General features: G+C 43.3%; 1 protein-coding gene across 6 annotated transcripts in view; it reads right to left on the minus strand.

The window, feature by feature from the left end:
* Positions 1-14,423, minus strand: part of LOC124012172 (protein argonaute-4-like) — a 40,640-nt gene that overhangs the window by 20,915 nt on the left and 5,302 nt on the right. For 3 of the 6 annotated variants that reach the window (XM_046325653.1, XM_046325654.1, XM_046325652.1), the window contains exons 4-9: positions 12,243-12,421; positions 5,270-5,406; positions 5,045-5,179; positions 3,895-3,982; positions 3,437-3,584; positions 2,942-3,061 (exon numbers count right to left, since the gene is read on the minus strand). In XM_046325653.1, the coding sequence (XP_046181609.1) occupies positions 2,942-3,061; positions 3,437-3,584; positions 3,895-3,982; positions 5,045-5,179; positions 5,270-5,406; positions 12,243-12,421 (807 nt within the window). Of the gene's footprint in view, positions 1-2,941; positions 3,062-3,436; positions 3,585-3,894; positions 3,983-5,026; positions 5,180-5,269; positions 5,407-12,242; positions 12,422-14,423 lie in introns of all 6 variants that reach the window. The other 3 variants (XM_046325650.1, XM_046325651.1, XM_046325649.1) reach the window with 1 other exon arrangement.

Below are 14,423 nucleotides of genomic sequence, written 5' to 3' on the forward strand. Positions count from 1 at the left end.
ACTCAGTTGAATGACTAGTCTTGAAACCTGACTGATTTGGATCAAGAAGGTCATTCTGAGAGAGATAGGGGAGAGCTGACCAAGGACTTCAAGAGTTTTGAGAGAAAAGAAAGGGATACTGGTCTGTAGTTGTTGACATCGGAGGGATCGAGTGTAGGTTTTTTTGGTTGAAGGGGTGCAACTCTCGCTCTCTTGAAGACGGAAGGGACGTAGCCAGCGGTCAGGGATAAGTTGATGAGCGAGGTGAGGTAAGGGAGAAGGTCTCCGGAAATGGTCTGGAGAAGAGAGGAGGGGATAGGGTCGAGCGGGCAGGTTGTTGGGCGGCCGGCCGTTTAGATTTCATCTGGAGAGAGAGGGGAGAAAGAGGTCAGAGCACAGGGTAGGGCAGTGTGAGCAGAACCAGCGGTGTTGTTTGACTTAGCAAACGAGGATCGGATGTCGTCGATCTTCTTTTCAAAATGGTTGACGAAGTCATCTGCAGAGAGGGAGGAGGGGGGGGAGGGGGAGGAGGATTCAGGAGGGAGGAGAATGTGGCAAAGAGCTTCCTAGGGTTAGAGGCAGATGCTTGGAATTTAGAGTGGTAGAAAGTGGCTTTAGCAGCAGAGACAGAGGAGGAAAATGTAGAGAGGAGGGAGTGAAAGGATGCCAGGTCCGCAGGGAGGCGAGTTTTCTCCATTTCCGCTGGCCTTCCGGAGCCCTGTTCTGTGAGCTCGCATTGAGTCGTCAAGCCACGGAGCGGGAGGGGAGGACCGAGCCGGCCTGGAAGATAGGGGACATGAGAGTCAAAGGATGCAGAAAGGGAGGAGAGGAGGGTTGAGGAGGCAGAATCAGGAGATAGGTTGAAGAAGGTTTGAGCAGAGGGAAGAGATGATAGGATGGAAGAGGAGAGAGTCTAATGGGACGGCGCGATCCATCCGAGTAGGGGCAGTGTTGTTGGATGAGTCTACAAGGTAGTGGTCGGAGACTTGGAGGGTTGCAATGAGGTTAGTGGAAGAACAGCATCTAGTAAAGATGAGGTCTAAGTAGGGGGAAGGTGAGAGGGTGAGGTCAAAAGAGGAGAGGAGTAAAGAAGGAGGCAGAGAGGAATGAGTCAAAGGTAGACGTGGGGAGGTTAAAGTGCCCAGAACTGTAGAGGTGAGTCTAAAAGGAGCTTATCAAGGCATCAAGCTCATATGGAGGGGACCTGGAGGGCTAAATGATAAGGATGTTATGAAAGGGCTGGTAATGTGACAGCATGAAATTCAAAGGAGGCGATAGACAGATGGGTAAGGGGAGAAAGAGAGAATGACCACATGGGAGAGATAAGGATCCCTATGCCACCACCCCGCTGACCAGAAGCTCTCGGGTGTGCGAGAACACGTACGAAGAGAGAGCAGTAGGAGTCTGTGGTGATCCATGTTTCTGTTGCCAAGAAGTCGAGGGACTGGAGGGAGGCATAGGCTGAGATGAACTCTGCCTTGTTGGCTGCAGATCGGCAGTTCCAGAGGCTACCGGAGACCTGGAACTTGGGTCGTGCGCGCTGGGACCACCAGATTAGTGGCAGCGGCCACGCGGTGTGGAGCGTTTGTATGGTCTGTGCAGAGAGGAGAGAACAGGGATAGACAGACACATAGTTGACAGGCTACAGAAGAGTACGCTAATGCAAGGAGATTGAATGACAAGTGGACTACACGTCTAATGTTCAGAAAGTTATGGTCTTATTGACTAAAATTATTAAAAATGATACAGTACTGCTGAAGTAGGCTAGCTGGCAGTGGCTGCGTTGTTGACTTTGTAGGCTAGCTGACAGTGGCTCTTGTTGACACTGTCGTGTTAGTTTCTACAGTGCTGTCTAATGCTGGCTAGCTAGCAGTGTTGATTACGTTATGATCTAATTTGTTATCTGTACTATGCACTATCAAAAACTGAATGTTTTAACCTAGACAGATAAACATGAATTGCTATTTATTTCATTGTTGTTTGTTTGTCTGTTGCATTTGTTTTAGGCATAAGGGCAATTAATGTAGGGATATTCATGTGTAGTTGCATGTTGTTTTCATATGCTTGGGTCCCAGGAAAAACACAGAATTTCACATTTGGGTCCCAGGCTGAACAAGTTTAAGAACCCCTGGTCTAAACAAAAGACGCCACTAAGGTAACGTTTCACTGTACCTTTTACACCTTCTGTATCCTGTATGACAAATCAATTTAGACTTTATTTGATATAGTGTGTTTACCAGAGACGGTAATGTTAACATGACCTGCACCAAACACTGATTAGGATGTAGGCCAAGGACTAGATTGTGTATTTCTACTACTAATTTCATTTAAGTCTTTATCTTTGGTTGTTAAGAGGGTGTGATTGAATTGTAGACAAAGAAGAGCTCTCCAGTAGGTTTACCAAAACATTCACAGGCCATTTTCTCAAAAGTGGGGTTACAAGTATATCAAATGCAGTGTATGATATACCATTTTCTAGCTCAAGAGTCTCTACTTTTATCCAATGTAAAAAATAATGTAAAAAGTTACTACAAAAGGACCGAATCAAGATGGTGGGTCACATTTTTAATCGTGAATCAATCATTTAGAGTTCTACCTCAAATCGACTGTCACAAATACCAGTAATGGCTCAATCAATTCATAAAGCCCTTTTTACACAAACAGTTACTTTACACTAACCCAGCCTCAATGATTTGGGGGGGGAAATGTAATATTCAGAGTAGAGAAACCATATGACGCCAGGCAAGAGATATGTGTACCGAGGTTGGCGTTTCAAGATTGGGGACCATTTCTGGACAACCACACACCTTTAGAAAACAGTAACACTGACATGAAAAAACACTCAAAAGACCCAACAGGGCATTTTCCTTGCAAAAAACCTCCCGGCTGCCTCAGACTACAGCTCTCCACTTCCTGTGTTGCAGTTCACACGTGCGCCACTGAGGGAGTAGTAATGACTCACCAGTCGGCTGATCTCTTCCTGCCTGTCGGGTGCAGAACGTGCTGTAGCTTTGATCATGGTGGAGGTCTGGTTGTCTGTCAGCTTCTTGATGCAGCGCTGCCCGGCCACAATGTTACAAACCTGTATGCGGACAGAGAATAGTTAGTTACTGAATAACGCCGTATTCAAGTAATGGAGAAACATGAAAAAGGATTGTTTCTTATGGACAGGTACTCTCGTTTCCGTCCATTTGGTGCCTAATGAACTGCGGTAAACTGGAAACTAAAGTTTGGCCATGCCTACGTCCCAAACCCTTCCTTTTTTTCCCCAACAATGCATAGGTGCACAGAGTGCATCAGTGAGGCCTTCGGGCAATTTCGTCAAAGCCACGAACGCTTGGAAGACCACCGTGAGAGAAACTTTCAGCGATATCTTGAGTGCACTCTATACATACAGTAAGAGTTAATTTGTAAGAGTGTGTGTGTGTGTGTGTGTCTTTTAGAGCCACTCTCTTACCTCCAGGGGTAGGTAGGTGTGTTTCTGTTCCTGCCCCACTTGTAGGCAGGGCAGGTGGGGATATTTCAGCTGTAGGCTGTACTTCTGCTTGAAGTACTGAGCCACGGTACACTCCATGGCCTGGCCATTCTCCAGCTGTAAGGGGAACCTGAGCAACAGGCAGACAAGGACATAATACATACCAACAGATTGTATTAATAAACCAAAACAGAAAAATAAAAAGGAAAGAGCAATGGCAAATTATCTCGTCATGGGTTTTCTGCATCAAGAGATAGACGGTTTGTATTTTAGCATGGGCTGATAGAAATTTTAAAAAATATATTTACAAAAAATAAATAAATAATAATAATAATAATAATAAATGAAATCCGAAGAGAAAAGTCACGTAGGACAGCTAGGCCCGCAGGGACATGTGAAAGCCGCTAACTGGAATGTGTAGCGACGAGTGCCGCACTTACGTTTGGTGGCTGGCGGGGCGGCGAGTGACATTGCACACGCGATACTTCCTCTTCATCTGACCACAGTGGGTGACCTCAACTTTCAGACCTGGGAGCGAAAAACATACGCATAGAAACACCCAGAAGAGCACATCAAAATACGGCCACAGACGAAGACGGGGGAGATATAACGAGTGGAGTTTGAAAAGAGACATTTAAGTATCATTGACATTGAAAATGTAGACAGTTGGCGAGTCACTCCATCTGACTGTCAAAATGGCCTAACTCGAACTTACTATTGCTGTGCATAACTCAAACCCATTCACAGCAATGCATGGTACAACAAAAGTTACAGTAAGTTAGAGTCAAGCACGCATATCTTATGTTAGGATTCGGCCCACAGTGCAGATTATGGGTGTACATCGCAGATGGGTGTCAAATCCATCTCAATTCATACCCATTGAAAGTTATAAAAAGAGTCATTTATTTTCAGTAAAGATTCTTCACAATTCTTAAGCTTCCTGAATTGAAATGGACTTGACACACCACCCTGAGGTACACTATTATCTGGGTGTGTGGATGCTGTCTAATAAAGGTGTGGTTCACCTCCGAAATGTCACCCTTCCCTAAGTAGTGCACTACTTTTGACCAGGACCCATAAGTAGTGCATTATATAGTGAATAGACTGCTTGGTTGCTTAGCAACAAAACCGATGCGTGCACAACTATGGGGCAAAACAGACGGGGTTGGCTTAGACTGTTGACAACATGTAAACTAGATTTAGTCTCCCAATATTTATTGAAAACAAACTTACATTTGCACAATGAGCACTTGTCTCAAATACATCGTTACAGTTGTTGAATAGCTAGCGAATTTTTGCCATATTTGCATAAACGTGACATCAGTCAAAACAAGACATTGTATCAAGAGAAATATAAAACTAACTGAAACGAGACACCTACGATACCCCACATGGCAGCTTCTTGTCATTGTTGCTAGCCATCTGGCCATCCAGAATCACAACAACACAGAGCCTTCTGCCCCATTGAAGCGTGCGCATAGTTTTCGTGACGTTGTCAGCTAACACGTCTATAGGGTGCCATTTCAAATGCAGACTTGGTGTGTAGAAACACGGTAAAAACATTGGTCTGACCTGCAGGTCCCCACCCACCTCGGATCTCCTTGGTGAACTTGACGCGTTGGGAGTCGGTGAGTGGCTTGGTCTGCTCGTTGATGTTCTGGATGTCGAGCACCTCGCACATGAACTCAATCACGGGCTGGGCACGGTAGAAAGCAGTGGCGGAGACTGTGGGGGGGGGGGTGAAACCATCAATCTATGTTAAAGCACACAGCCTGGGATTTTTTTTTGAGTCAATGTATTGACTACTGCTCTTACCATCGATGTTGAGCATCATGTTCCACATGGCAGGACGTACCGACTGATGGAAGCCGAACCACACCTCCCTCCCTCCGCCCAGGGGGTGGTAGTAGCCCTCCGGAGGGGAGAAGAAGGAGCGCCCCACTGGGGTGTACCTGGAAACAGCCACATGGACAGTCCGTTAGGAGCTAAATAAATAAATGCCGGACAAGCTTATTCTGTGAGAGTAACGGTAATTGACCCGTTAATTAACAGACATGTTTAACATCTCCAAGCCTACAAGCCGCTGCATTAAAAAAAAAAAAGTTGAATAAATCAATTACAACACACAATCGCAATCCTTTATTTACACTGAACAAAAATATAAATGCAGCATGCAACAATTTAAGATTGTACTGCGTTACAGTTCATATAACGAAAATCAGTCAGTTGAAATACATTCATTAGGCCCTAATCTATGGATTTCACATGACTGGGAATACAGATATGAATCTGTTGGCGTGGATCAGAAAAGCATTCCATATCTGATGAGACCACCATTTGCCTCATGCAGTGTGACATCTCCTTCGCATAGAGTTGGTCAGGCTGTTGATTGTGGCCCTGTGGCATGGTTGTCCCACTCCTCTTCAATGGCTGTGTGGAGTTGCTAGATATCAGCGGGAACGTGAACATGCTGTTGAGCACGTCGATCCAGAGCATCCCGAACATGCTCAATGGGTAACATGTCTGTTGAGTATGCAGGCCATGGAAGAACGGGGACATTTTCAGCTTCCAGGAATTCTGTAAATATCCTTGCGACATGGGGCCGTGCATTATCATGCTGGAACTTTTTTTTTTTTTTTTGCTTTTATGAATTTTGTTTTGCTGCTTTTTGTTCTATGTTGCTCTGTCTGTATGCTATGTCTTGCTTGTCCTATGTTGCCATGTCTTGCTTGTTCTATGGTGCTATTGTCTATATTGTAATTGTTTTTAATAACCTGCCCAGGAACTGCGGTTGAAAATTAGCCGGCTGGCTAAAACCGGCACTTTTACTGAAACGTTGATTAATGTGCACTGTCCCTGTAAAAATAAAATAAACTAAAAACTAAACATGAGGTGATGGCGGCGGATGAATGGCACGACAATGGGCCTCAGGATCTGGTCACGGTATCTCTGTGCATTCAAATTGCCATTTATGAAATGCAATTCTGTTTGTTGTCCGTGGCTTATGCCTGCCCATACCATAACCCCACCGCCTCCATGGGGCACTGATTACAATGTTGACATGAGCAAACTGCTCACCCACACGATGCCATCTGCCCGGTACAGTTGAAACCGGTATTAATCTGTGAAAAGCACACTTCTCCCGCGTGCCAGTGGCCATTGAAGGGGAGCATTTGCCCACTGAAGACGGATACAAGGCTGAACTACAGTCAAGACCCTGGTGAGGACTACAAGCTTGCAGATGAGTTTCCCTGACGGTTTCTGACCATTTGTGCAGAAATTCTTCAGTTGTGCAAACCCACAGTTTCATCAGCTGTCCGGGTGGCTTGTCTCAGACGACGCAGTAGGTGAAGAAGCCGGATGTAGAGGTCCTGGACTGGCGTGGTTACAAGTGGTCTGCTGTTGTGAGGCCGGTTGATGAAATGCCAAATTCTCTAAAACAACATTGGAGACTGCTTATGGGAGAGAAATTAACACTAAATTGTCTTGCAACAGTACTGGTGGACATTCCTACAGTCAGTATGCCAATTGCACAATCCCTCAAAACATCTGTGACATTGTGTAGTGTGGCATAACTGCACATTTTAAAGGGGCCTTTTATTTTCCCCCAGCACAAGGTGAACCTGTGTAATGATCCTGCTGCTTAATCAGCTTCTTGATATGCCACACCTGTCAGGTGGACAGAGTATCATGGCAAAGGAGAAATGCTCACAAACAGGGATGTAAACAAATGTGCACAACATCTTAGAGAAATAACCTTTGTACGTGACTGGAACATTTCTGGAATCTTATTTCAGCTCATGAAACATTGGACAAACACATCACATGTTGCGTTTATATTTTTTGTTCTGTATATTTTAAGCAGGTCAAAAGAAACATGATTTGAAGAAAAATGTATTTCAGATGAACAGAAGGAGTTGCTATCTGGCTATGCGCCATGCCTTCTTTGGCTGTAGGCTTGTTAATTTAGCAGACAAGATATGCTTAAGTCCCGTGCCATTATCTTGTGATTTTATAAGAATATAACTGAACTGAATAAAATCGGAAGGAATGCTTTTAACCATTCCGGAGCGAGTGTGCATATCAAGTGGCTATGTTGAGCATAAAAGTGATCATTTGAAACAGGTCCTATACACTAGATTTAGAGTTATTTGTCAACTTTAATTATGAATGATACAAACCTTAGAATGACTTAGAAATCAGAAGATATGGGCAGCATGATGCAATGATAGGCAATTGATGACTTGAGCAAGTACCAAAACAGCTTGCCCAACGCATCACCGGGGGCAAACTACCTGCCCTCCAGGACACCTACGGCACCCGATGTCACAGGAAGGCCAAAAAGAGCATCAAGGACAACCACCCAAGCCACTTCCTGTTCACCCCACTATCATCCAGAAAGTGAGGCCAGTAGAGGTGCATCAAAGCTGGGACCGAGAGACTAAAAAACAGCTTCTATCTAATATATATAATATATGCCATTTAGCAGACGCTTTATCCAAAGCGACTTACAGTCATGTGTGCATAAATTCTACGTATGGGTGGTCCCGGGGATCGAACCCACTACCCTGGCGTTACAAGCGCCATGTTCTACCAACTGAGCTACAGAAGAACCCTATCTCAAGGCCATCACACTTTTAAATAGCCATCACTATCACATAAGAGGCTACTGCCCTATATACAGACTAGAAATCACTGGCCACTTTAATAAATGGAACACTAGGCACTTAAATGTTTACATATTTTGCTTTACTCGTCTCATATGAATCATTTGTATTCTATTCTACTGTATTCTAGTCTACGCCGCTCCAACACTGCTCGTCCAAATATTTATACATTCTTAATTCCATTCCTTTACGTTTGTGTGGGATGTGAAAGTGTTCGATATGGCTTGTTAGATATTACTGCACTGATGGAGCTAGAAACACCCACAATAACATCTGCTAAACACGTGTACGTGACCAATAAAATGTGATTTCATGTCATCCGTATGCACTGGAACGGAGGCCACTTCCCCACCGGTTTGTTTTTCACTCATGTGAGGGTAGGCCACCCCGGTTATTTCACTCTCTCACTGCAAAGGTGATATTCCACCCAAACTCTGTGTGCCATGGGCTCTCCAATCCTGTTCCTGCAGCTACCCAGTACATACTTTGGGAAAAAGTGAAATCTGTTGTGGAAAATGAATAGTGACCTGTTTACAGAAGGAAACCGGTGTCATTAAACGGTTGACAGCCCCTCTCGATGCGCGCTCGAGAAAGCAATGAGGGAGAGAGGGGAGGAGATTGAAATGCACAGTGGTGAGATACTGTTGCTAAAGGGAATGTCAGTCAATGAATTATGCAAATATAAAAATGCCCTATTAGTAAGCTATTCAAAATAAAATACAAAGTCACTACTTGTAGGCCAACTCTGAATGTATTTTGGCGTACAGGCTAGACCAATTATGTACCATGATATTTTTGTAAGTTTTCCTGCCCTGCGTAATATGCGGGACACTGCATGTTGTTTAAAAAGCACAATCATTTTAATTGGTGTGTGTGTTTACTTACTCTCTCTCACACACATAGCAAAAACAAAAAAGTCCTGTTTTCAAGACCTGGTCTTTCAAAGATATTTGGATTTTTACAAATTAACTTCACAGATCTTCATTGTAAAGGGTTTAAACAGTGGATTCCCATGCTTGTTCAATGAACCATAATCAATTAATGAACATGCACCTGTGGAATAGTCGTTAAGACACTAATAGCGTACAGACGGTAGGCAATTAAAGTCACAGTTATGAAAAATTAGGACACTAAAGAGGACTTTCTACTGACTCTGAAAAACACCAAAACAAAGATGCCCAGGGTCACTGCTCATCTGCGTGAACGTGCCTTAGGCTTGCTGCAAGGAGGCATGAGGACTGCAAATGTGGCCAGGGCAATAAATTGCAATGTCCGTACTGTGAGACGCCTAAGACAGCACTACAGGGAGACAGGACAGACAGCTGATCGTCCTCGCAGTGGCAGACCACGTGTAACAACACCTGCACAGGATCAGTACATCAGAACATCACACATACGGGACAGGTACAGGATGGCAACAACAACTGCCTGTTGTAAGTAGAGATCGACTGATTAAAATCAGAATGGACGATTAATTAGGGCCAATTTCAAGTTCATAACAATGGGTATTGTGGCCAAATACATTGCACTCCAGGAGGAGCCTACGTGGCGGGTTGACTACCTGTTATGCGAGTGCAGCAAGGAGCCAAGGTAAGGTGCTAGCTAGCATTAAACTTATCTTATAAAAAGCAATCAATCACTAGTTAACTACACATGGTTGATGATATTACCAGTTTATCTAGCTTGTCCTGCGTTGCATATAATCGATGCCTGTTAATTTATCATTGAATCATAGCCTACTTCTCCAAACGGGTGGCTTAACAAGCGCATTCAGGGGGAAAAAAACACCTTCGTTACACCAAAGTGTACAGAACCATGAAAATCAATGCCTTTCTTAAAATTAATAAACAAGTATATATTTTTAAACCATATTTAGTTAATGTTGCCTGCTAACATTAATTTCTATTAACTAGGGAAATTGTGTCACTTCTCTTGTGTTCTGTGCAAGCAGAGTCAGGGTATATGCAACAGTTTGGGCCGCCTGGCTCGTTGCGAACTGTGTGAAGAACATTTCTTCCTAACAAAGACCGTAATTAATTTGCCAGAATTGTACATAATTATGACATAAAATTGAAGGCTGTGCAAAGTAACAGCAATATTTAAACTTAGGGATGCCACCTGTTAGATAAAATATGGAACGGTTCCATATTTCACTGAAAGAATAAAACGGTTGGTTTTCAAAATTATAGTTTCCGGATTTGACCATATTAATGACCAAAGGCTCGTAAATCTGTGTATTATTATGTTATAATTAAGTCTATGATTTGATAGAGCAGTCTGACTGAGGGGTGGTAGGCAGCAGCAGGCTCGTAAGCATTCATTCAAACAGCACTTTACTGTGTTTGCCAGCAGCTCTTCTCTGTGCTTCAAGCATTTACTTCAAGCCTATCAACTCCCGAGATTAGGCTGGCAATACTAAAGTACCTATTAGAACATCCAATAGTGAAAGGTATATGAAATACAAATGGTATAGAGAGAAATAGTCCTATAATAACTACAACCTAAAACTTAGCTGGGAATATTGAAGAATAATGTTAAAAGGAACCACCAGCTTTCATATGTTCTGAGCAAGGAACTTAAACGTTAGCCCTTTTTACATTGCACATATTGCACTTTTATTTTCTCCAACACTTTGTTTTTGCATTATTTAAACCAAATTGAACATGTTTCATTATTTGTTTGAGACTAAATTGATTATTGACGTATTATATTAAGTTAAAATAAGTGTTCATTCAGCATTGTTGTAATTGTCATTTTTACAAGAAACAATTAAAAAGACAATTAAAAAAAAGGCTGATTAAATCGGTATCGGCTTTTTTTGGTCCTCCAATAAATCGGTATCGGCGTTGAAAAATCATAATCGGTCGACCTCTAGTTGTAAGGCAGGTCCTCACCAGACATCACTGGCAACAACATCGCCTATGGGCACAAACCCACAGTCGCTGGACCAGACAGGACTGTCAAAATGTGCTCTTCACTGACGAGAAGGTGTTTTGTCTCACATATGGGGTGATGGTCAGATTCACGTTTATCATCAAAGGAATGACCGTTACACCGAGGCCTGTACTCTGGAATGTGATCGATGTGGAGGGTCTGTAATGGTCTGGGGTGGTGTGTCACAGCATCGTCAGACTGAGCTTGTTGTCATTGCAGGCAATCTCAACACTGTGTGTTACAGGGAAGACATCCTCCTCCCCCATGTGGTACTTTTCCTACAGGCTCATTCTGACATGACTCTCCAGCATGACAATGCCACCAACCGTACTGCTTGTTCAGTGCCATGGCCAGAGAAGAGCCCGGATCTCAATCCCATTGAGCACGTCTGGGACCTGTTGGATCGGAGGGTGAGGGCTAGGGCCATTCCTCCCCCGAAATGTCTGGGAACTTGCACGTGCCTTGGTGGAAGAGTGGGGTAACATCTCACAGCAAGAGCAGGCAAATCTGGTGCTTTCCATGAAGAGGAGATGCTACAGTACTTAATGCAGCTGGTGTCCACACCAGATACGGACTGTTAATTTTGATTTTGACCCCGCCTTTGTTCAGGGACACATCATTCCATTTCTGTTAGTCACATGTCTGTAGAACTAGTTCAGTTTATGTATCAGTTGTTGAATCTTGTTATGTTCATACAAATATTTACACATGTTAAGTTTGCTGAAAATAAACACAGTTGACAGTGAGAGGACGTTTATTTTAATGCTGAGTATATATATGGACAGTGTTTTCTAAGGTGGCGATTAATTTAAAACACCCATACTAGAGCTTGTGTATAAACATAATACTGTTTTGATGTGGTTGATGTTATCTTCGATTTCATTTGCATTGATGTCAGTGGTCAGAGGGACAAGGAGTACCAGGCCATTAGCGACCTGATGATCGTTAGCGAATTGGGTACTACCAACGCATGTCCAGAGTGCATAAGAGGAGAATAGAGTGACTCAACGCTCACGTTGAATTTTACTGCAGCCATGGCTGCCAGTAACACGGCCACCGCAACAGCCCTACTAATGACTAACCTTAAATTAAGACAACACACATTATTGTATTCATATTTCTTTTCTCACATTATAGCCAAGTTTGACTCTGTAGCTTGGCAAATGTATAGCGTAAGCCATGGTTACCTCATGGAAGGCAGGTGGCGGGTGATGACATCCAGGGCCTGAACAGAGTCCTCGGGGACCTCGTTGTGGCCCGACAGGGCCTCCAGGAGCATCTGCAGGCTCACCACTGACACCCACTGCAGAGACACCTTGAACATCTGGTCCTTACCCTCCCCCGGCAGAGTTACTTCCAGATCCACCTAGACAGGGAGAGGGCAGGGTGTTAGGAAATGGTTGGAAAGCCACAAATAAACACATTTGTGACACGCTTCGAACCACACTGAGTGTACAAAACACGAAGAACACTTGCTCTTTCCATAACAGACTGACCAGGTGCATCCAGGTGAAAGCTATGATCCCTTATTGATGTCACTTCAAAATCAGTATAGCTGAAGAGACAGGTTAAAGGATTTTTAAGCCTTGCCAGAAATAACCTATGAATTGTATATTTACAGTGCATTCGGAAAGTATTCAGACCCCTTGACTTTCCCCACATTGTTACATTAACGCCTTATTCCAAAATGGGATTACATTTTCTTTCCTAATCTACACAATACCTCAATGGCAAAGCAAAAAATGTTTGCAGATCCTCTAAAGCTGTCAGATTGGATGGAGAGCATCGCTGCATAGCTATTTTCAGGTCTCCAGAGATGTTTGAGCAGGTTCAAGTTCGGGCTCTGGCTGGGCCACTCCACGACATTGATACTTGTGCCGAAGCCACTCCAGTGTTGTCTTGACTGTGTGCTTAGGGTCGCTGTCCTGTTGGAAGGTGAACCTTCGCCCCAATATGGAGGTCCTGAGCGCACTGGAGCAGGTTTTCATTACTTTGCTCCGTAGTTTGCTCCGTTCATCTTTCCCTTGATCCGGACTAGTCTCCCAGTGGCTGAAAAACATCCCCACAGCATGATGCCAACGCCAGGTTTCCTCCAGACGTGACACTTGGCATTCAGGCCAAAGAGCTCAATCTTGGTTTCATCAGAGCAGAAAATATTGGTCAGAGTCTTTAGGTGCCTTTTGGCAAACTCCAAGCGGGCTGTCATGTGCCTTTTGCTGAGGAGTGGCTTCCGTCTGGCCACTCTACCATAAATGCCTGATTGGTGGAGTGATGCAGAGATGGTTGTACTTCCGGAAGGTTTTACCATCTCCACAGAGGAACTCTTCAGCGCTGTCAGAGTGACCATCGAGTTCTTGGTCACCTCCCTGACCAAGGCCCTTCTCCCGCTTGCTCAGTTTGGCTGGGTGGCCAGCTCTAGGAAGAATCTGGTGGTTCCAAACATCTTCCATTTAAGAATGATGGAGGCCACTGTGTTCTTGGGGACCTTCAATGCTGCAGACCTTTTTTGGTACCCTTCCCCAGATCTGTACCTCGATACAACCCTGTCTCAGAGGTCTAAAGAAAAATCCTTTAACATCATGGCTTGTTTTTGCTCTGACATGCACTGTCAAAACCTTACAGTGCATTCGGAAATTATTCAGACCCCTTGTCTTCTTCTGCATTTTGTTACGTTATGGCCTTATTATAGAATAGATACAATAATTGTTTTTCTTCATCAATCTACACACAATGTCCCAAAATGAAAACAGCTTTTTTTTTTATTCAACAAAAACATTTTTACATAATCCAGACCATTTGCTATGAGACTCAAAATTGAGCTGTTTCCATTGATCATTCTTTAAGTATTTCTACAACAGGCGGCAGGTAGCGTAGTGGTTAGTGCATTGGGCCAGTAACCGAAAGGTTGCTCGATCGAATCACCAAGTTGACAAGGTACAAATCTGTCATTCTGCCCCGGAAAAAGGTAGTTAAACCCACTGTTCCTAGGCAGTCATTGTTAATAAGAATTTGTTCTTAACTGACTTGCCTAGTTAAAGGTTAAATAAAAAATAAAATTGGAGTCCACATGTGGTAAATTTGACTGGACATGATTTGGAAAGGCACACACACCTGTCTAATATATATATATATATATATATATTATTCATTTATATTTTCTCCAACCTGATATATTTTATCCAACCTGATATATATAAATTAAATATATAATAAATAAATAATATAAATATTAGACAGGTGTGTGTGCCTTTCCAAATCATGTCTAGTCAAATTTACCACATGTAGACTCCAATTTATTTATATATATGTATTTATTTGCAGCAATATATATATATATATATATATAGAGAGAGAGAGAGTCCCACAGT

This window comes from Oncorhynchus gorbuscha, linkage group LG24 (assembly GCF_021184085.1).
Source record: "Oncorhynchus gorbuscha isolate QuinsamMale2020 ecotype Even-year linkage group LG24, OgorEven_v1.0, whole genome shotgun sequence".
Taxonomy (NCBI): domain Eukaryota; kingdom Metazoa; phylum Chordata; class Actinopteri; order Salmoniformes; family Salmonidae; genus Oncorhynchus; species Oncorhynchus gorbuscha.